This window comes from Triticum dicoccoides, chromosome 7B (genome assembly GCF_002162155.2).
Source record: "Triticum dicoccoides isolate Atlit2015 ecotype Zavitan chromosome 7B, WEW_v2.0, whole genome shotgun sequence".
Taxonomy (NCBI): domain Eukaryota; kingdom Viridiplantae; phylum Streptophyta; class Magnoliopsida; order Poales; family Poaceae; genus Triticum; species Triticum dicoccoides.
This window is the reverse complement of record NC_041393.1, coordinates 589,967,509-589,990,799: the sequence shown is the minus strand read 5'-3', so window position 1 is coordinate 589,990,799 and position 23,291 is coordinate 589,967,509. Positions and strand designations below refer to the sequence as shown.

The following is a 23,291-nucleotide window of genomic DNA, read 5'->3' as shown; positions in this document are numbered from 1 at the left end:
CTACAAAATTCAAAAGATTTCTCTCTGAGCCTACAATACTCACTTTGTTGCAATTATGAAGGAATAACAGCAAACGAGAGCCAGGAACACGCTAATAGCTATAATTCCATGATAATATCAAATCCAGTCTTCCACATACCCTTTGTCCTAGACCAAAAGAAATGCACAAATGGTGAGCGTTATAAGGAATTGTTCTTGGGTCAGTACAAAGCATACTAACCCCATTAAAATTCCATGCATGGAGGCGAGATTTAAGTACGATAATTAACCAACTCAACTGCAATAATTTTTTCACCACAGCTGATTGTAAAATAATGTTTTCACATGGATAATCAGAAGTAACAGGAAAAACCAAGATATGTGGCCTACTCACATGCAGCTTGTATGTAGGCAGTGGACAGAACAGAGAAGTTTTCCCCTCTGCAACATAAATAAGCATGTTCATGTTAAGAAACTAATTCATGTTAAGCCTACATAGGAACCTGGTGTGCATAACTGCAAACTATAAGCGCGTAGCTAACGGCCCATTGCCAGCATCTACATCGTAAAGTGTTACATTAATCGATAATAAATAGGTCAGACAAAGCTAAATGTGCTATTATTTCCCAGTGGAAAACCATGATATTCGAATCCCAGTTTGTAATGTTAATAGTAATTAAAGAACTGTGAGGCGGTGCTTCAAAACTTTAAATTGCAAAAGCAATAAACCTGGGAAGCAAAGCCTCCAGGACATGAATAGGAGGATAGCTCACATCAAAAATAGAATATGACCATTTATGCTAGTCAACCAGAAGGCCAGTTGAATATACGCAATTAATTGCTATTAAGAGAGCCAAAGCAACACATGGATTTCATATTTTTATTAGATGAAGCGCATAATGTATACTGTATAAACAAATTCAAAGTTCAGTTATGGTCAACCCTACCTTGATACAAGTAGGTCTAATATTGCAAACTGAAACCGCGATGTCTACAAAATAAGCTGCACACTGAGCACTGAAATATCATCTGCACCTCACAGACCTTGCAGGATGCTCTATCCAATTTGTTGTGAGTCCAGAATATGATCTTTTTTAAAGATTAAAATCATATTGGTAAAAGATGTACAAAACAACAGACAATCAAAACCTAGTGCTAGAAGTAAGGGTCCTCATAGTAAAAAAAATCATGTTGAGTAAATATGGACCTTTCAGGATGCTCTATCCAAGTTGAGAGATATTTTCAAGCAATAAATGGTGTTTGGAGTAGCACTTGACAATGGCATAGGCATGCTCATGTGTACAGAGTTCATGGTAATCAGAGGAAGTAGCAAAGCTCAGGTGCATATGGACCCATAATACCATATTGCAAATCAACCAGAGTGATAGACATCATTACTTTGGATAACCTATAGCCGAGTTACATTGGATACGGATGGTACTGTAGTGGAAATCTTGGTATCACACCATTTTTGACAAAAAATAGTACGAGGGGCTACTACTGCATTATTATATTATTTATAAGCAAAAATTTACATGAGTAATCCTAACCTCTTAGCTGCCCACAATCTGGATTGTCAACAGCCATACACAATCCCCTTTGATAACCTAAATACACCATGCCCAATGAAAAGAAGACAAATAAGATTGGAATGCAAGTTACCGAATCATAGAAGAAGACACGTTGTGAAGACCATACTTATTTTTTTCTACATTTATGAAATGAATAATCTGATTTTGTTAGTTAGTTGTCAAGCATATCTTATTACCATCAACGTTGTGTGCATCTAGGCATGCTAGTTGTGTTATATTTCTGCCAGCTAATGGACTGTAACTTCGACCAAAATTTTCAACATAACCTGTGTGTTCTCTGCTCACTACACTATCCTTCATCCCTTTCACTTTCAGAAATATCAGAGTAAGTGAGAATTGATATACAGTTGTTTTCCAATATTCGGTTCTTTCACGGCCATGTTTATAAGGCAAAAAAAACAAAGATGTATTTTGTATGCCCACGGTTTTACCCAAGTTTTAGCCATGAGGTGAAGGTTCCTCCTGACAACCAGCTAAGGCCTTGTACAACTTACTACAACCGGATCAGAGAAGCACATGATCTTATTTTAAAGAAGAGATAGATTAGCTTATCTGAGATAACCCAGACGTGCAGCCAAGCAGTGGGTGCCTGACCAACGCTTCAGTCCGCGCGTGTTAGGCCACGGCCAAGGGTAGCATAACCCAGTGTTGGTTCGACGCCGCCGTCGGGGAGGAAGACAGAGGTTGGCTGCACCATCAGGAACCAGTCTGTGTGCGTGAGATGTATGCCAGTCAATACACACATGAAAAAAAAAACTGATTACGATTCAGTGGTTCATGATGTCAACTTCAGATTCAGAATAAGCTGATAGAACCTAGTACAGGAAGAAACTGAACTTCTTATGGAAATTTCTCCTCAAGTTAAAGTGTTAATCATCAAGATTTTTTAAAATTTGGCGAAGCACATCTGTAAATCGAAAACATAAGATTCATATCAAATCGGATAGCAGGAAATGAAAACAACAGGTGCAGCTCTAGCACTCGAACCAATATGGCGCTCTCGTTGCATTGAAATGTTGTTCAGATGTTTTGAAATACCCTTTTCTTTTTTCTCCCGTGTGTAGATTATTTCTTCCAGGGGTGCTCAATTTTGCTGCAAAACCACCGATTAACCTAGTCTGAAACACTTGCCTACACAGTTTCAGATCGAACAACTCAACCTATTCTATTCTATTCTAGCTCTAGCTTTAGGTGGCCACAAGCCAAAATCAACTAAGATAATGATTCGTGGCCATTATCTTGGGATTACGGAAGATAAAAAACGAACTGGCCAAGAAGCTATGAAATTCGTCCAAAGAAAAAAGGGGGAAAACAAGAACAGGTGGAGGCATGAAGCTAGACTTTGGGAGCAGAGGGGCGGGCTGGAGATCAGACCTCATGGATAGGGAAGGAGATGGCGGTGCCGATTGGGTCGCTGCTGCCTCCAGCGAGCCGCCACAGTAGACCAGCCACCGCACTGCCGCTCCAATCCGACAAGGCCGACGTCAGGGTTGACCTCCATGACAGATCTGCACAAAAGGTCCTAATGATGGCTCTGCGGAGCAACGACGCGAGTAGCAGTCTGCACAGTCTTCCCGACAGGGAGAGCAACGGTGTCGGTGGCGGCGACAGGAGAAAAGGGGAAGGAAAGGCGATGGGAGCGCGATGGATCAGAGGCGGCTCACCTCGGGTTGTCCTCTTCCCGGAGGAGCACAAACTTGAGGACACGCTCCGGTGCTCCTCGCGTTGATGGCGAAGCAGGAGGACAGGCGGCGGCGGTTGGTGGTAGATCTCCTTGTCCACCGCTGCCTGTTGCCCCTCCACAACTTGAGGGCCGGTGGTGAGGGACGAGCTCGACCGGGAGAGCGGCGGCGGTGGCAAGCTCGGCACGACGCAGAGTAGTAGTGGCCGCGGTGCTTCTCGGACGGCGACGGCGGCGCGAGGGGAGGCGACGAGGAGAAGGGGAGGGAGCGGGGGCGTCAACGCGAGAGAGTTGTCCGCGCGAATCCTGGGGCGACGGCGCGCGCCGCCCGCTTCCCTACAGGGCGTGCCGCTTTCTACAGGTCCTTCGCGGTGGCGGTGGAGAGGAGGCGGCGGAGGAGTCGGGCGCCGGCGGAGATGATGGCGGCGTGGGGCAGGGAGGCGGGCGCGGATCGAGGGTTCGGAGGGAGGCGCGACCGCGTGAGGAGAGGAAGGAGGGGGCTGGGACGCGAGGACGCGGGCGGGGCGGCGAGTGTGGGGAGGAGGCAGCTAGGGCTTGCCATGGGAGCTGCTAGCTTTTATAGGCCTCTATGTGAAATGACCAAAATACCCCGGTGGTGGCATGGTATTTACATTTTGCTGCCATTACTATTCATTCCAGCAGTGTCAATCCCAATCCAACGGCCCAGGCTTCTCCGGATCTCGATCGTACGGACAAGAACGCATCAAGGGAAACGATCCGACGGCCGAGAGTGCTTGGGCTCTAAGGAGGCTTGTAGGAGCCTTCTTCTCTTATTTCTGGATTCTGGATGGTGTGTTTGGTCCAAGTTGTGAACAGTTCCTGCATCGCATACACTTATCAACCTAACCTGATTAAGCAAAAATAGGCCCTAATGTGCCATCTGCAAGTTGTTTGATTGTCTGCATCTAGGGTCCCTACATTAGGTAATACGCAAGTGCATTTTATTTGGTTGCCTGCATTGGCCCAAGCGGCACATGAACACGACGTTTGGTTGCATACGGTGTACATGTTGTGCTTACCTTGTACCTAGTTGGTGAGCTTACCCACAATGATCACACCTAGCACAACAACACCACAACACACCAATGGCGATGAACTGGGCGAAGATGATGAAGTTCTTCAGCTTCAGCCAAACTGACGATCCACCTTAGCGCCTTCCACTTTGACACCTCCAACCTTGCCATCGTCAACATTGCTGCCTCTGTGCTTTCGCACCCAGTCAGAGTAAGCTTGTTCTGCTGCCTGCCTAGTCTTGAACCCTCTATGACTGTTGTTGCTATACGATGCCACTTGTGCACTGGCTTCTTCCCATGAACTGTAAACCCCTGGAGCCTTACCGATGAACACAGCATACCACTTGCCCTAACAATTCACAAGAGCAAGAGTTGAAGCAGCAAATCAATGAAGCACACAAGTAGCAAGCAAAGCAGCATACAAACAACAATGGAGCAGAAAAGAAGAAGTAAAGCATGCATGATCATACGGCATAGCAAGTTCCGCCTAGCACTACCTTGGTGTTAACCTACCACCACATCCAAAAGAGGGTGTCGTCCTACCACCGCAAGTTCACCATCAGCGTGAGGGGTTAGTATATACCACCATACCAAAATATACAGACCATCAAATATTTTCAGCCCTAGCTACAAAAAATGTACGTCGTCATCGTCGTTGTTGTCGCCACCGCCATCGTCGTCGGGGATCATGCACGCTCGCAGGCAGCAACACTCTAGTAGTAGTGCTTGCCCAGTCAACTCCTGAGCCACAGCGCCATGTGAGCGTCTGCCATGGCAACGAACCCAACACCCTGGGCCTTGTTGTCAAGCAGGTGGCTGAGAGCTGCCATGAGAGCCTCGTTGCTGAAGCCACCCTGGGTCATGACAGGTCAGGGTGGACGTCGAGGGGCTTGCACTCCCTGATGGTTGTTGCCACCTCCTTCACCGCCTCAGTCATGCTGTAAAAGACATTGATCTCCTCCTCCATCAGGCCTCCTCTATTCCTCTTCCTATCACGGACGGGGTCAAATGGCTTGTCGAAGGGCTTCACGAAGGGCTTGTCAGTGCCATCAAGGACCTCGACATCCAGGGTCCCAGGGAAGTCTGGCATGGGAGAACAAAGAGGCTCCCCCGAGCCCATGGCATGCTTCCTAGTTGCCAGTCCGAAGGAGAAGATTTGCTGCATCCGACTGTAGTTCTGTATGGATGTGTTGAGGAACTCAACGTCCCCTGGGTGGTCCTAAGAATGAAACACAAGTGTCGTTAGTTGCGATTAGGAGTAGGCAATGGTGGACAGTATGAAAAGGAAGAGGGCTGTGAGCTAACTGCGACATGGCCGACGTAGTGCTCTGCCTCCAGAACTATGAAGCAAGTGTTCTCATCCCATGAGGCGCCCGTAAGGTCTCTCAGCTTGGACACTTGGATCCATCGACCTCTCCACTTCCTCAGGTGGTTGTACACCTGGGTGGCAAACACCTCCTACCCACAGAACTCGAACACCTACTTCGTAACGGTGTTCAAGTGCACCTCCTTGAAGCCCTTGTCAGTCCTAATTCCACTAGAGATGAGCTCACACTTCTTGTTCAAAACGAACATGGACATGAATGGCTGCCACTTCATGTTGTTTGACCTACCATCCTTCTTTGCCTTTGTTGTTGCTACCTTGAGTGCAGCGACAGCAGCAGGAGTTGGCTCAATGAGCACTACTGACACATAGAGGGAATCAGATGCGATCACCTCTGAATCAGGTGCCATCTCGGACATAGGTTGCGAGTCCTCGACAAACAATGGAGCAAACTGGCTGTCGGATAGGACAAGGGCCTTACTAAGATCGTGCGTCTGCGTGGTCATGTCCTACAATCGTAGCACGCATTGACAGTAAGCTAGCACACAACATACCGGACAATCCATGAAAGCAGGAGCGTACATGTACATGGCTCATCACTATCATAGCAACCACATGCTTCATCACTATCATACTAAGCACATGGTTCATCGCTATCATACTAAGCATACCAGACAATTTATGAGCACGAACATATATCCACAACAAATAGCATGCTACAAAATGGACCACCAATAGCTACAAATCACAGATCCAAGCATGAATCGACACAAGCACAAGGTTTATCTTCAAACTCTACTACTAATCTAGCCTACCACATGCTTGAACATCTAGCCCTACCACAAATTGCAACCGCAGCATAGCAATCAACCATATGAGCTCTCCGATCAGACCACTAATCAACCATGCATCTAGATCAAACCCTAACTACAGCTCAGATCTAGCTAGAAGGAACAGAGAGAAAGGGGGATTTAACTCATAGAGGCCATGGCTGTAGCTCGAGGACGAGGGGGGACGATCGTAGAAGATCACCGCCGGCCGGTGAAGAAGCGACGACGCCGTGGACCGCCGGCCGATGAAGATGCGTCGCTTACCTGCTCGTTAGTGCCTATGCATGTCGGCGGGGAGCTCGAAGGGAGGGATAATGGTGGAGGGAGTTGGGGCGGTGAGGGAGGGGGCTAAATAGTGGTGGACTCGGCGGGAGGTGAGCCGGAATCCTCCCGGCGATTTTTTGGCGATGCGGGCGAGCTCGCGCCATCTCCCTGGTCGCACGAGGAGAGAAGCGCGTCGCCCTCTCCTGCCTTGCCCGAGCCAGGCTCGTGAGCTACTGCCGATTCGGGCGTTTCCCCTAGGCCTAGCCTGGACGTGCTTTAAGTTCCATGCGATGCGGGCCGCACGGTAAACACAGACAACCAAACGGGCCAAGTTCTTCCCGCGCGGGCCAGGCTGGGCCATATGCAGGCAACCAAACACGCGCCATAGCCGATTGTTTCACCCTCCTCAAACATACCACAACACCTAGGTACTCACATGCCGAAACAGTTGTGTGCTAGATGTTCAAATTCCACAATTCCTCAAGGGCTGTGAAGATGAGTATCGCCCCATGGGTTATAGAAAGACAGGAGAAAACGAATGTCCCACACCCAACGAGAGAATAGGCATTTGTGTGTTAGATGCTCATTTGTTTCAGCCCAAATAGGCAAAGCTTGGATACCTCATCATGTGGACAACCCCGGATGGCCAGACGATCTGCGGTAAGGGCCTTGCTATGAAGGAGAAGCCACATAAAAAACTTACACTGTGACTTGGCCTTGAAAATCCAAATTTCGTGGAAAGGAATGGGATCGTGGCGCCAGTAAATTGTGATTATGTGCGAATGACATCAAGTACAAACTCGAGGTTAAAGCAATCCAGACAATGGAATCCTCTAGTGTGGGGTCAAAGTGAACATCTTGAAGAAGCAATCAAAGGAATATACTCGAGGATTTACTGCGTAGAAGTGACTGCTCAAAGGGACTGCATCCAAAGCTTATCGCGGAGCCCATACATCACTATATTGGCTTGCGCCTAGCAAGCTCAGAAATTGAGGGTGTGGTGTCTTTCAGAGTCTTGAGGAAAAAAAATCTTATACGACCCAGGTCGTGCGCTCCGGAACGTGAGACCTGTCTAGCGCATAACACTTGGAGAAACGAATCTCAAAGCAATGAATTCCGACTTGCAGCCTCCTCGTTACCCAAATCCCTAATCCATTTTCCTTAGCCGTCGGCGCCGTCGCAACTTTTCTGCTTGCTCTATCGTGGAAGCACCCGAGCCCCGTCCCCGCTGCTCCCCCACCATTCACCGTGGTCGTGGTCGTCGGTGCCTGCAGCCTACATAGTGCGTCGGCGGTGCCGCAAGTGCAGACGCCCAAGAGCATTGTCGTGGCCGTTGAGGACAAGCAGCCGGCTAATTCCCGTGGGTATGGAGCGCCACCAGCACAGAGTCGCGCCCAACCGGCATCAAGGGGCATCACCATGGCCAAATGTGGAGAGGAGCTAGGGTGGAGCTGTGAGTTGGGCCCCAGCGAACGTGGCAGTTGCTGGCGGGGATGGAACATGCAGTGCTGGGGTGGCATACCTGGCGTCGAGGATCTCAATGGCGGCGATGTGGCGAGCAGCGGGGCATATCACACCGACGATTGTAGCTTGAGGTCGCTGGAGAGATTTGGAAACAGGAAAGTGGGGAACGAAACGGTTGCTGCTTTAGGATTCATATTCTCCAGGTGTCGCACGTGGGAGAAGGTCTCACGAGAAGGTGTGTGCAATCCGGTCGCATAGAATTTTTTTTCCGAGTCTTACAATTAGCCACCAATTATCAATGCCTTTCATTTTTCTTAAGCATTTAGAAGAAGAAAAAGAAGAAGAATAAAGTACAAATTTCTAGAGTTATAAGAGTCACCGCCCTCAACGAGAAAATGATACAACACAACCAAAAAAGATACACAACCAATGAACTTAAACAAATAAGAACTCGGTATATGTAAAGGCAGTGGCGAATCCAAGAAGGAAATGCAGGGCAGGCCAGAAATTAACGGCGAGAAAAAAACCAAAGGTCCTTTCTGAAGAAAAAAATGAGACACTCAAATAAGCTAAAAAACATTCCAAATTTCTACTGAAAACATATGTACAAAATCACGAGCGTGTGGTGCCTGATCATGATATGAACAAAATTTACTCCAAACACAAGAAAAAAGTACCCTTGGGTGAGCTTTCTTCTGCTCCTCCGTGCTCGCGTGTTCCCCATCCTGTACAATCCACTTGTACAGCACGATTGCACGAATCAGTCAAATACAGTCAGATCCAAGTAAGCGAGCACCAAGTCCAAGCGAGCCATGCGCGACTAGCGGCGGCGCGCCGGAGGGGGATCGAAGAGGAGGAGGAGGAGGAGGTGGGAGTCGGGCCGATCGAGCTTGGCGCTCCCCGTCCCCTCCAGACCCAGGAGCCGCGGCTGAGGGCGCATCTCAGCCATCGATTCTAGGGTTTCAGTCGATCAATCGGCCTCCGGATCCCGACCATGGGGCCGCCGCCGCTCAAGCTCAACGTCGGCCGAGATGGGGACAGAATCGGCGCGCTCCACGACGACCTCCTCCTCGGGATCCTCGAGCGCCTCGACCTGCGCGACGCGGTCCGCGCCGGCGCGCTCTCGGCGCGGTGGCAGCACCTCCCCTACCGTCTCTCGCGCCTGCACCTCAACGCCGGCCACTTCCACCGCGCCACGCTGCTCGAGGGCATGGACGCGTTCGAGGACGCGGCGTGCAGGTTGCTGTCCGTGTGTCCTTCTCCGGCCGCCGGCAAGAGCCCTCGTGTCATCGAGACCCTCGCCCTCACCTTCTGCGTGTCGGCCCCTCACCTGAGCTCCATCGGCCGCGCCGTTGAGGACGTCGTCAGCCGCGGCCACACCAAACGCTTCCAGTTTGACATATGCTCCCGATGCAGGGACGGCACTAGACGCACAACCCAGCTGCTCACAGAGTTAGGGAAGCAGTTCATGTCATTCTCCAGCGCCCACCCTGTCGCCTTCGGGTGGCTCACGTTTCTTACACTAGAGGACCTCGCATTTGGGGATTCCGATGTCGCAGACCTCATTCGTGGTTGTGATAAGCTCAAGGACCTCAAGTTGAGATCCTGCAGGCTGGTTGACCGACACTCTGCGCTCAAGATCGAAACGCCGCATGCCGGGCTTGAGAATCTTTGGTTCACCAGATTTCGTTGCGCACTGATCGAGCTTATCTCTGTCCCTAAGCTCAGGACATTCTGGTGTTGGAGCCGCAAAAACCCTCTGGTGCGCTTCGGCTATGTTCCTGAGCTTTACAAAGTGGAACTCGGTTCTCAGGCCAAGGCATCGCAAGTGCCATTTGCGCTGAGCGAGTGCTTTTCAAGGAGTGCCACAAACCTGTCTAAACTGTATCTCAATTATGGCTGTCAAATGGTAAGTTAATTTCTCTGCATCCACTATCACATTTTATCCTTTCTACTACTGTCAGCTCTCTATTCTATTCTTGTTCTTGCTGCAGAATTGGATTAAACCAGAACACCCGAAGGAGCTCACTTCTATATTCAACAACCTGAATAGTTTGGCGCTTTACAATATCTTTTCGGAGTGTGACCTGAGCTGGACCTTGTTTATCCTTGAAGTTGCACCTGCCCTGCAGAAATTCAGAGTATGTCATTACTTTACCTTTTTAGATTTAATCCACATCTTAGTCTTGATGCGACTCACATATTTCCGGAATATTCAGCATTAATAACATAGCAGGAAGTTAAACTAATTTTCAATCACTCACGGCTCACCAACTCTGATCTATCACAAATATTAATAGTATTGCGTATATGTGTCATTATAAGTATTTTGTAGCGAGACAATGCCATGTAGACAAAAAAATTCTGCTGAATCGTTTGCATATTAGATTTCTCCGAAAACCCCTCCTTATTTTTTTGGAAGGAGAAAAGGACTGGCCTCTGCATCGTTTGGTGCACACATCCCTCTAGTAAAATTCCTTATTGCAAAGTATCTTGTTGGAAAGAAAACATGTGAGCAGCTGTAATTTCATATAAATCCCTGAAGCACATTCGCATGTCTTACTTTATCTGGGACTCAACTCATGCTGATTCATCCAAAAACTCTACATGGGCCTAAACTTAAATACTACTCCTTCCGTCCCACAATGTAAGACGTTTTTGCAAGCTACATTGTGGGACGGAGGGAGTATTATTGAGCGTATTTCAATATTTTAAGTGACTAAGATATTAAATTGCAATTGTTGTTACATTGTCCTGCATGATTTGGTGGCAAGTTTAATTCTAACATGTGGTGTTTACTTTCCATCTCCATACATGAAGTTATCTCGAACTCAACACCCATGTGTCAAAGTGTCTAAGGACAATGCCGAGAAGACTAACATTGTGTGGGAACCATCCAAGGGTTTGAAGCACCTGAACCTGAAGTTATTTATAATGTTTGGGTTCGAGGATGAAGACAAGGTGACAAACTATATAAGGCTTGTCATGGAACATGCCGTGGGCTTGAAAAGAATCGAGTTGCATGGTAGAAGCCCATGCAATGGGTGCGATGCCATCGACCTTGAGTCCCGGAGAAGAAGATCCCAGGCGGATGAAGCCAGCAGGCATCGGATTAAGGAGCAACTCACACATGGATCTTCCTCGTCCGTGGAGATAGTAATCTGCTGATGGATATGGTGAAGGGATGATAAATCTCATAAAGCTGCTAGAGCGACGACTGTACGAGGTGCAGGCAGTCGTAATTTTAAGTTCAGTTATTGATAGCCAGAGAATACTTGATTGGCGTGCACCTCGCAGTGTAGATTACTGCAATCTGGACGGATGTTTTTGTTTTTGTCCAATTTACGGAGTAATTACCCATATTCGTTCTTTGGCATGGTTCAAATTCTTGACTTCTTGAGGCTCTCTCTTTCGTGAATGCGTCTGAATTTCTAGGCTCAGAACGTGACTTGCCTTCTGAATTTCTCTTGTCAATATCAACATCTGACTGAAGCAGCGATTTGGAAGCCAGGTTGACTGAGGCGAGGGTGTAGAGAAAATATTTGTGCACAACTACTGAGAATTTGCCTATTGTATGCTGATTTCGTGCCTGGAGGACTGCCAGAGCCGTTCTCTTTTCAGGATGTGAATTGCCTTTGGCAAACCTTGAGCATCCACCGAACAAGAAAGAAAGTACTCCATGGAGCTCATGGAAGCTGGCCAAATGCGTTTTTTTGCACGCCTCCTGGAAACTTTTAGCGCATCAATGTGCCAACATGCGCCAACCAAGAAAAATCTCTGAGATGATCTGAGGTTTACACTATTACAGGGGAGAAAAAAATGGCTAGAACCAGCAGCTAAGGACAGTCTAAGGTGCGGTTCAGAATCAGCAGCTGTTAGTTTCCAAGTTTAATTAGAAAGCTTCACTAAATACGTAAAAAAAAAAAGCTTGACCAAATTATAAGTACCACTGTATGATAGGCATTAAGGTCGATGGCTTGCAACAGATAAATAGTCCGTCCAGCTCCCGTGCATGGAGCCAGGTCACAGATCGATTTCAGTAGCATACTAACACGATTTCCCTGGACTACTCCCTCTGTTCCAAAATAGATGACCCAATTTTATACTAACTTTTTACTAAAGTTAGTACAAAGTTGAGTCATCTATTTCGGAACGGAGGGAGTAGCGCTTAAAGTATGCATGTACGCATACTGATATCTTCTTTTTTTCTATCAGATTAAAAGCTCGTGTCGAAGAGAAAGGGGCAGCTGCCACCGGTTCAAACTGCGTATGCCGGCCAAACAAATTGGTCAGCAGGATCGTCAAGGTCAAGCAGCAGCGCGTGGCTGCTGACGCGATGGTCTTGAACTCTTGATAGCGGGAGCTTTGCCGAACAAGCCCCACGAGATGTTCGAGGTCCAAGCTGCTCGAGAGAGACACAGGTGATTCAAGTGAAAACCGACGCACCATGCTTGGCGTTCAACCACGGTACGCTTAACCTCTTGTTTTTTTTTTTGCCCAATAGCCTAATATTGTGCGACCCCTTTGGTTTTACTAGGAAAATTACCCATGCGTTGTAACCGGAGAAAAAAAAGAAGTATCGCATGCCCCTAAGACAATAAGCATGGATCAAGACTCCCTCACAAGTCCACGTCCTCTATTTTAACACGGCGCCCGACCCATGTCGTCGAGTCAATTGCATAAAACTACCACATTTGTGGCTAGGTTTGCAGAAAACCACCAAGTCGTTATTCTATTACAAAAAGCACTGCATTATCACTAAACTTCTTGCAAAAAGCACTGATCAGATGATTTGGCCCGTTTAATCACTTTCTGACAGGTAGGACCGGGTTGCAAGAAGCTGACTTGGCAAACAAATGTCATACACAACCCTGAATCTTAAAATGAAAAAGCAATCAGATCCCCACCAATCCTTCAGCCTCCCCTGCACCCTTCCCGGCGAGCCTAGCTACCCTCTTCCCCATGGCCGCCTCGTCGGTGCGGGAGAAGAGGGCCGTGAAGAAGCCGACGCGGTAGCCCATCTCGTAGTTTTACCCCTGGCCGGACACGCAAAGCGTGCGGAAGACGTGGTACGCCGGAAGTAGGCGGAGCGTGGTGTAGAGCGACCTGAGCAGAGTGATGCAGCGCTTGTACGCCCTGTTGACGGCCAGCCCTTCCCCCGCCTCGGCGGCCACCCTCTCCTCCGGCGCCCAGGGCTCGCACACCACCGTCCACCTCTCCACCACCTCCTCCTCCCTGCCGAAGGCCGACGGGGCCAGGTACACGTTCACCACGACCGGCTCCCCGAGGTCCGGCTCCGAGATGTGCTCCGCCGTGAGTGGTGCGCGCAGCGGCCGGTGGAACCACCCGTCCCGCCTTCGCACCGTCACCGACTCCAACGCCGGCGCGGACGCGATCGGCCAAGGCGTGCGCGCGGCCAGGATGGCGTGCAATGCCTTGAGGTGGAACTCCGGGACCATCAGCTCCGCGCCAGACCGGCTGCCGCCGCCGTATCAAGCACGTCACGGTGGGGTAGGCATCGTGGTTGGCTGGTTGCCGCGTTCACGACCCACCGCCGGGTACACTGTCGTCGGCGCCGGGAGCTGTCCAAAGGGAGGATCGGATTGCTTTTTTCCTTTTAAGATTCAGGGGTGTGTATGACATTTTTTTTGCCAAGTCAGCTTCTTACAACCCGGTCCTATCTGTCAAAAAGTGATTAAATGGGCCAAATCATCTAATCAGTGCTTTTTGCAAGAAGTTTAGTGATAATGCAGTATTTTTTGCAACGGATTAATGACTTGGTAGTTTTCTGCAAACCTAGCCACAAATGTGATAGTTTTATGCAATTGACTCCAGGTCGTCGCTTTTCTTCCTCACCACCCACGCCGATATTGGCGGTATTCACCTAATCCCTATCTGTCTAAATGTGTTCAATCACAATGCAATGAGTTGAGGCACTGCACAACATGCCTGTGAGGGTCGGATGGGTTGAGGAACTTGGTCATGAGAGTCAGTTTAGGACATACAAAATCAATAAGGGTTAGCCGGTTCAAGGAACTGGGTCGCGGGACATCAAGCTCGAAGCGCGACTACTTGAGCCTCTCAAGAAACCCATGCACATGCTCGTTTCAATTCAGAAATCAGAAAGGCAGGGCAAAATTACATAAGTGTGTGTGTTGTTCTAACACATCTGGTAACTAACAACAACTAAGAAACTGCAACCTTGATAAACAGAAGATGCTTGCTTTATTTATAACATCATAAATTGCTTTGCTTGTGCCTAATGCCGGTTCAGTTAAAAACCGGGACTAATGTGATCCACATTAGGCCCTTTTTCTACTAGTGTGGTTTTGTAAATCCGATTGCACATATGCAGATAGAACAACATTGAGACATCCAATAAATGTAAACCAACGAAGAAAAGGTACCGTAAATCATGCCTTTCAAATGACAATTAGCATAGAAATATCACGTTTAGAAGTGAAACTGATGAAACTCAGAGGCTCAGAACAAACTAAAATACCGTAAGATTCAGATAAATTATCTTTTGTACAATTTACAGGGAGCCAAGGAGTAAGGAGTCCCAATTAAGAACAGATCATAGAGCTATTAACATAATACAAATAATCAAGAATATTCAAACAACGCCTACTTCTATGGTAATATTGATACCACTCTGCTGCAGCAAGGAACCATTTATGTCAAGTTCTCAACAGTTACATTCTTACTCTTGACAAAAGATGTTTGGGAATTAGGCATAAAACTTCAGAAAAAAAATACGCTGAGTTACGAATAGAATACATGACCAAGAGCTTACAGGCTAAGGAATTTGAGATTTCCATTGGCCAACTCTACTGGAAGTAAAAGGTGAAAGAATAGTTCGCTTCGGTTCGTTGCTTTATATATAAAGCGGGGCAAAAATCTATTTTGAGGTCTACTGGAAGTTGTCTCGTGAGATTCATACATAGAAAAGGAGTTTCAATAGAAGATTTGAACTTCAAGGTTATTATTTTCATGTGGGAAAAAAAATCTTGAAGTGATCTGGTGAGCTACTTAATTAAGAATAACCTTAGTTCTTATGGTATCTGTGGGGGTACTTGTTGATTTGTGCAATCCAAGTAACTAGCTGCCTTCAAGAAAACATCTATAGTGGCATGTCTTGATTCTGTATACAGATCATCAAATTTCTGCAATTACTCACCTTCTTTCAGCAATCCTATAAGAAGTGGCAAGTAGTCTAGTGCGCGCGACAGTGGCTACAGAAATTGGGCCGAAGCCCAACAGATAGAGAGAAAGGAGAAGGACTTAATACTGGACCGCGGGTTATTTAAAAAAACACCAGGGGCTTTCATAAAACGTAGGACGATGGACGGGCAGAAACACTTCATACTTTATTAGTAGGTATAGATTTGCATGCCATTTTGAAGTACAATCCGGATGAGATGGCGTACTTGATTGAAAAGGAAAGGTCCCAAGTTCTTGACATGGCTGTAGAATGACATATCGCAAAGATAATGGTGAAGTGATGATAAAATATGTAAATCCATAGTGCCTCGACCAATTCAGGAGTTGCTGCCACCGCCTTGCACTCCTCTGGACAAGATAGAAAATGTCTAAGCCGCATTTGAAAGCGATGAAGAAGGGAGCCAACAGAGCCACCATCATTTTCCTTTACCACGGCGCCCGACCCGATTTTTTGTCCAAAAGGACCCCCTGCCGAGATGAATTGATAAAAAAGACTACCTATGGATCAAATTGACAAAAAGGACCCCCTCAGCGGTGGCGGCAGGCGCGGCAGGTGACACGTGGCACCTGCCGCCACCGCCGGAGGCAGCCACCCAGCCGAACGGCTTCTGCACAGTGCAGCGTGCCGCCACGAAACGGGGCGGGCCAGGTGAGCCCTGCCGCCACCGCCGGAGGCGGCCACCCCTGGCGCAGTCGCTGGCTGGGCAACAGGCCCTGCTGCGCGCGGGCCCCGTCGCGGGCCTCGCCGCCACCCCTGCCGACAGCTGCTGCTGGTGCTCGCTGACTGCTGCACGGAAGGCGAGGTGCGGGCCCTGCCGCCACTGCTGCTGGCGGCATCTTCCTGCATGCCCGACAACGCATGCGCTGACGGCGCTGATTCCGATGCAGACAACCCTCATTCCCACACGCGGGAATGTGTGAATTTTGACACTTAGTACCGACACTCAGCGGGGCTTTGCACTGATTTGGCGATGCTGCTGCCCGGGAATCACTCCGGCTTTTCCTTCTTTTGCCTCAGCGGATATGACGGCACTGCGGGAATCACTCACACACTGTGGGAACTGTTGTGCCGACACTACAAGGATGCTCCTCCTTTATATAGTATGCGTATGCTCCATGCGCAAGCACACTCTGGCCTCCTCTTCTACTCTCTGCGTGTAAGAACAGAGAGAAAGCAAAACTCATTACGCATTTTCACTCGTGATTTAGGGCGTTTTAGAGTTGGATTTTGAATATGCTGAAGTTGAAGAAAAGATAGACGAAGGTAAGATCTATCCATTTTTGTTGATTTGGTTCACATGCATGAAGTTTGTACTCTTTTTGTTTAGTTCATAACTATGTGCTCTCTGTTGTGTTAGGTATTATTTCATCACTTTTTGGAGTCATTTAGTGCTTCAGGAGTAGGATTTGTGTAGCGAAGTGAACTACGAAGTTGAAGATCAAGGTATGAGCTTTGCAATACATTTATTTATTTGTGCATGCAGGGTGATAATTAGTTTGTCCTTTAGCTCGTTATTAGCATTTGGTTTATTCGGATGGTAGTGCTTAGAGGTTAGAAATAATTTCAGACAACAGATGTAGCATTTATACTATTTTTTTAAATAGTAGGTTGAAGATGTTGTATCAATGTTAGGTGCGTCCATTAGTATTGACATGCGGGAAATCTTAATACGGTAATTAAGAAAAAATTGTACTATAATTGTTCATTGCATGTGGTATATTATTTCATGTGGTATGTTATTTTATGTGGTATGTTTATTAATAAGTCTACAGCTAGGAAACCGTAGGTCTACTTTGTTATGTCGCAATAATCTAAATTTTATATGTTAAGATTAGGTGCTAATGTACTTAATGATGTGTTTCCATTTTCTCTGTCCCTTTTGAGGTGATAACCACATACATGCAAGTGCTATTTTCATACTTTTGTTAGCAGGAAGAAAAATCCGTGTGTAATATTGATGTTAATGTGATAATAGGTTGACTCCGTTCATATAGTACTGGTGACGGATATTTATTGGAACTATTTTGACGCTTAATTGCATTCGCAAGCACATCCATATTAGAGCTAAGGTATAAAATGACGCTGTAATTTTATTAATATTTTTTGTATTGATGTACTATTGTGAATAATGTGCATGCCGCTGCAAATATGATTATTTGTAAATAAATGATTGTTATCGTATGATATGAAAAAATTATATAAAGCCGAAAGAAATTAAATGTTTTACTCATATGATATTAAAATGTTATTATCGTACTATTATGTTTAGTGGTTGTTTGGATAGCGAGTAATTACCATGGGTTTTGTCATAACCTGTTGTAAGAAAATTAGTTTTTACTAATAGTCGTTTTTCCAAAAGCTCAGTTTTTGCATGTTATGAGAATCAGTTTAGGATATTTTTGGGGTAGTTAGAGAAAAGCAAAAAGAGTTTTAGTTTGTGACGCTCGTAGACGAGTTTGAGAAAAAAAATCTCTAAATACCCGTTAACCAAACAACCCCGGAAAGTCTAAGAAAGTGATTCTAAAAACAAAACAAATATTTGTAACGAAAGTACGATTATTATTTTAGTCATCTGATATGTAAATGTTGTCATCGAACTACAACTAAATGTTCAGTTACTAATTGTTTGAAATGTAAACATGTATTTTGGTTAGGTACTATGGAAAATTTAGTAGTGTACTATGGGAACGTCTTACGGGACTGTCCTTTCGGGGTGGATGTGTCCTTGTGCGAGTCGACTACAGTTGTAGTTAGAGACATGGTGAACGTGGGTTACGCAGCTGTCAGAGGTGCATCCGAGCGGTGTTTGGCCCAGGGATGCAGAAAAAAAAATGACAATGGAGGCCTTTGTCGCTGACGGAGCAAAAGATGGGACAGCTGCCCGTTGGGGTTTGCGGCCTGTCACAAGTGATCAGTCGTGGGGGTCGTACATGAGGTTTGCAAGCAATCCCAATAACCCAGTGTTTGGTCAGCCGATGGTGTATGTGGAGTTCATTTCAGTCACTGATGTTGCCGGATGCAGTAGCAGGGGCGGTGAGGTCGAGTTGGCCATCACATCAGCCCCTAGCATCGGCCCATCGGAACCGACGGGCGACCAGCCTGTGTATGACACAGGATATTGCTCTGCGGCCGTTGACATGAGTGAACACATGGAGGGATTGTCGGAGGCGCTCGATGATGACGATCACTCTTCCGCGTCTTCCGAGTCAAGCGAAGAAGAAGATGTCATGACAAATGAATTTCACTCTGTTTCTGGCCTAGAAGCGGGGAGCCTAGAGGTTGGGCAGGTTTTCCCAGACAAGAAGTCTGCTTACCAAGCAATTAATAGGTATGCAATCGCCCTCCACCGCCAGCATAAAGTGAAGCAGTCTGATAAAAAAAGAGTTGAAGGTCATATGCATCCACACCGCGAAAGGTTGCCGTGGAAGAGTTCTCGCTAGACTGAAGTCTGGGGTATGTCAGTCATGGCATATCACAAAAATAATGCAGCATAGCTGTGAGCAAACTGGGACTCTTTCAAATCACTGCAATGTGACGGCAAGATATCTTGCACAGGTGATGGAAACGATTGTGCAGGGAAGTCTCAACATTAGTGTTAGGGCTTTGCAAAAAGATGCAGAAGATCAGATTGGCTTCCCCGTCAGCTACAGCAAGGCTAGGCGTGCGAAGGAAAATATATTCAAGAACTTGTATGGAACCTATGAATGAGTTGGCTCACCAATTACGTAGGCTGGGTGGCCCGAAAGGACCTATGAGGAGGTACGTAAAGAACTTCTTAGGTTGCATGCAAGGTGGAAGAATGTAGTGGAGCCGAAGAGTGAAACTTTCAGAAGGACTGCAGAAGAGCATCCATTTTTATGGACTGAGGAGAGCGAGGATGAAAATGATATCTTCATGCCGCCGCTTCCGGGTTCTGCATCGTCAAAGGGCAAGAGTTCTGCATCGTATAAGGGAAAGAGTACTGCATCCTCGAAGAGCAAGAGTTCTGCATCGTCCAAGGGTAAGAGTTCTGCATCCTCGAAGGGCAAGAGTTCTGCATCGACGGAGGACGACGATGATGTCTTCATGTAGTTTTTAAGCTATATTCCAGTTCTACCGTTTAATTCAGATGTACTTGCATTATTAGTTTGTACTCTCTTATTGTAGGGCATTATGTTCTATCTTAATTTCATTTTGTAGTTGTTGCACGATGTTCGATATTAGTGGAGGGAAAGAAAATGCCACTACTTTATTCTAAAATTATATTTTTTTTCATTACGACACGGTACAACTGAAAATAAGATACATCGTAGGAATAAAGCTACATTTAACTCCTAAAATAATGCTACATTAAAGTGCAGAAATAAAGATACAAATGATTGCGAAATTTAAAATACTACCACAGGAATCTACTGAGTCCAGCGTGGATATTTTCCTTTTCCACCGCCAGCTTCTTCTGCTGCCTTGGCCTCACGAGCCCTTTCTTTCTTTTTCTGCCTCTACGCCTCACGAGCCTCCTTTCGCTGTCGTTCCTGCTCCTCCATGCGACGAGCCTCTTCCCTGTTTTTCTTTCCTAAATCCTGAAAAAACGGTGTTGCTCCGCATAGTATTCTTTTAACTCTCTCTCTTGCTCTGCTTTCTCCTCAACTTCCGCCTTCTCGCATCGCTCTTCCGCAAAGAAACTATTCCACGCACGGCGACTTCTTTCACGAATCTCAGTCACTGCCCAAGCCGGCATCTCCGTGTCAATCCAACGATAGTACATGCACAGAGGCGGAGGAGACTACAACAAGAAACAAGAATGTAATTAAAGAATCAATCAAAATACCAACAATATCTATTCATGATGGTTAAAGCATACAGGAGGCTTGTCGTACTCTGAAATAGCTACGGTAGGATCTTCCTCATAATTGGTGCACATGAAAAACTTCATGCCCAACCAATCTGAAAAATCCGTCACCTCCTTCACCTTGCAAAGATCGCCACACCAACACCGCATGACTGCCACCCCCGGAGGCAAACTTGCATTCTTCATTTTCCTCGGCCTAATGCTTTGATCCGAACAAGGCAAACTCATACCGACTGGAAAAATGTGTTACACACTTTGCGCAATGGTGATTTCGAGGATGGCTAGACGAGAGCCTCGGTGTCTCCTTTTATAGACTCAGACGATAAATGATGGCGAGAAAATAAGCGAGAACAGAGGAAATTAGGCGGGAAATTTTAGGATCCCTATAGTGTCGGCACAACAGGTTCCCTCAGCATCGGATTCCCGCAGCGAGTGACTGATTACCGCAGTGTCGTCGCATCCGCTCAAGCAATAGCCAGAGCGATTCTTGCAGTGCCATCGCTGTTGGAAATATGCCCTAGAGGCAATAATAAAATGGTTATTATTATATTTCTTTGTTCATGATAATTGTCTATTGTTCATGCTATAATTGTATTATCCGGAAATCGTAATACATGTGTGAATACATAGACCACAACAAGTCCCTAGTGAGCCTCTAATTGACTAGCTCGTTGATCAACAGATAGTCATGGTTTCCTGACTATGGACATTGGATGTCATTGATAACGGGATCACATCATTAGGAGAATGATGTGATGGACAAGACCCAATCCTAAGCATAGCACAAAGATCATGTAGTTCGTTTCGCTAGAGCTTTTCCAAATGTCAAGTATGATTACCTTAGACCATGAGATTGTGCAACTCCCGGATACCGTAGGAGTGCTTTGGGTGTGCCAAACGTCACAACGTAACTGGGTGACTATAAAGGTGCACTACAGATATCTCCGAAAGTGTCTGTTGGGTTGGCGCGAATCGAGACTGGGATTTGTCACTCCGTATGATGGAGAGGTATCTCTGGGCCCACTCGGTAATGCATCATCATAATGAGCTCAATGTGACCAAGTGTCTGGTCACGGGATCATGCATTACGGTATGAGTAAAGTGACTTGCCGGTAACGAGATTGAACGAGGTATTGGGATACCGACGATTGAGTCTCGGGCAAGTAACGTACCGATTGACAATGGGAATTGTATACGGGATTGATTGAATCCTCAACATCGTGGTTCATCCGATGAGATCATCGAGGAGCATGTGGGAGCCAACATGGGTATCCAGATCCTGCTGTTGGTTATTGACCGGAGAGGCGTCTCGGTCATGTCTGCATGTCTCCCGAACCCGTAGGGTCTACACACTTAAGGTTCGGTGACGCTAGGGTTGTAGAGATATGAGTATGCAGTAACCCGAAAGTTGTTCGGAGTTCCGGATGAGATCTCGGATGTCACGAGGAGTTCCGGAATGGTCCGGAGGTGAAGAATTATATATAGGAAGTGCAGTTTCGGCCATCGGGAAAGTTTCGGGAGTCACCGGTATTGTACCGGGACCACCGGAAGGGTCCCGGGGGTCCACCGGGTGGGGCCACATATTCCGGAGGGCCCCATGGGCTGAAGTGGGGAGGGAAACCAGCCCCTAGTGGGCTGGTGCGTCCCCCCTTGGGCCCCCCCTGCGCCTAGGGTTGGAAACCCTAGGGGTGGGGGGCGCCTCCACTTGCCTTGGGGGGCAAGCCACCCCCTTGGCCGCCGCCCCCCTTGGAGATCCCATCTCCTAGGGCCGGCGCCCCCCAGGGGGCCTATATAAAGAGGGGGGGAGGGAGGGCAGCCGCACCCCAAGTCTCTGGCGCCTCCCTCTCCCCTGCAACACCTCTCCCTCTCGCAGAAGCTTGGCGAAGCCCTGCCGTGATCACTGTTGCATCCACCACCACGCCGTCGTGCTGCTGGATCTTCATCAACCTCTCCTTCCCCCTTGCTGGATCAAGAAGGAGGAGACATCTTCCCAACTGTACGTATGTTGAACGCGGAGGTGCCGTCCGTTCGGCGCTAGGATCTCCGGTGATTTGGATCACGATGAGTACGACTACCTCAACCCCGTTCTCTTGAACGCTTCCGCATGCGATCTACAAGGGTATGTAGATGCACTCCCCTCTCTCATTGCTAGATGACTCCATAGATTGATCTTGGTGAAGCGTAGAAATTTTTTATTTTCTGCAACGTTCCCCAACAGTGGCATCATGAGCTAGGTCTATGCGTAGTTACTATGCACGAGTAGAACACAAAGCAGTTGTGGGCGTAGATGTTGTCAATTTTCTTGCCACTACTAGTCTTATCTTTATTCGGCGACATCGTGGGATGAAGCGGCCCGGACCGACCTTACACGTACGCTTACGTGAGACAGGTTCCACCGACTGACATGCACTAGTTGCATAAGGTGGCTAGCGGGTGTTTGTCTCTCCCACTTTAGTTGGAGCGGATTCGATGAAAAGGGTCCTTATTAAGGGTAAATAGAAATTGGCATATCACGTTGTGGTTTTACGTAGGTAAGAAACGTTCTTACTAGAAACCTATAGAAGCCACGTAAAAACTTGCAATAACAACTAGAGGACGTCTAACTTGTTTTTGCAGCATGTGTCGTGTGATGTGATATGGCCAAAGGATGTGATGAATGATATATGTGATGTATGAGATGATCATGTTCTTGTAATAGGAATCACGACTTGCATGTCGATGAGTATGACAACCGGCAGGAGCCATAGGAGTTGTCTTTATTTTTTGTATGACCTGCGTGTCATGGAAGAACGCCATGTAAATTACTTTACTTTATTGCTAAACGTGTTAGCCATAGAAGTAGAAGTAGTCATTGGCGTGACAACTTCATGAAGATACGATGATGGAGATCATGATGATGGAGATCATGGTGTCATGCCGGTGACGAAGATGATCATGGTGCCCCGAAGATGGAGATCAAAGGAGCAATATGATATTGGCCATATCATGTCACTATTTGATTGCATGTGATGTTTATCATGTTTTACATCTTATTTGCTTAGAACGAAGGTAGCTTAAATAAGATGATCCC

At 47.0% G+C, this 23,291-nt stretch overlaps 2 protein-coding genes across 2 annotated transcripts; one reads left to right on the top strand and one right to left on the bottom strand.

Moving 5' to 3' along the window:
• Positions 1–1,987: 1,987 nt before the first annotated feature.
• On the bottom strand, positions 1,988–6,200 carry LOC119339158. The gene is made up of 7 exons (XM_037611304.1): positions 6,165–6,200; positions 5,928–6,119; positions 5,236–5,505; positions 4,420–4,635; positions 3,236–3,800; positions 2,946–3,079; positions 1,988–2,259 (listed from the first exon to the last, which is right to left on the bottom strand). Exons 1-7 carry the CDS (start codon positions 6,198–6,200, stop codon positions 2,173–2,175), a joined length of 1,500 nt encoding a protein of 499 aa, XP_037467201.1. The 3' UTR covers positions 1,988–2,172.
• A 2,637-nt stretch (positions 6,201–8,837) lies between these two features.
• LOC119338879 lies at positions 8,838–11,565 on the top strand. Its single transcript, XM_037611089.1, has 3 exons — positions 8,838–10,077; positions 10,163–10,309; positions 10,989–11,565. The coding sequence occupies exons 1-3, from the start codon at positions 9,163–9,165 to the stop codon at positions 11,334–11,336; spliced, it is 1,410 nt and encodes a 469-aa protein (XP_037466986.1). The 5' UTR covers positions 8,838–9,162; the 3' UTR covers positions 11,337–11,565.
• Positions 11,566–23,291: the final 11,726 nt, after the last annotated feature.

Bases quoted from the DNA above. Each gene is read 5' to 3' on its own strand.
- LOC119339158 (XM_037611304.1), bottom strand. From the start codon at position 6,200: ATGTACATGTACGCTCCTGCTTTCATGGATTGTCCG. The intron at 5,506-5,927 runs GTAGCAACAACA...TTTCATTCTTAG, and splicing joins CTGCTGTCGCTGCACTCAAG to GACCACCCAGGGGACGTTGA. The intron at 4,636-5,235 runs GTCTTTTACAGC...GTGAATTGTTAG, and splicing joins TGATGGAGGAGGAGATCAAT to GGCAAGTGGTATGCTGTGTT.
- LOC119338879 (XM_037611089.1), top strand. From the start codon at position 9,163: ATGGGGCCGCCGCCGCTCAAGCTCAACGTCGGCCGAGATGGGGACAGA. The intron at 10,078-10,162 runs GTAAGTTAATTT...TTCTTGCTGCAG, and splicing joins TCAATTATGGCTGTCAAATG to AATTGGATTAAACCAGAACA. The intron at 10,310-10,988 runs GTATGTCATTAC...CCATACATGAAG, and splicing joins CTGCCCTGCAGAAATTCAGA to TTATCTCGAACTCAACACCC.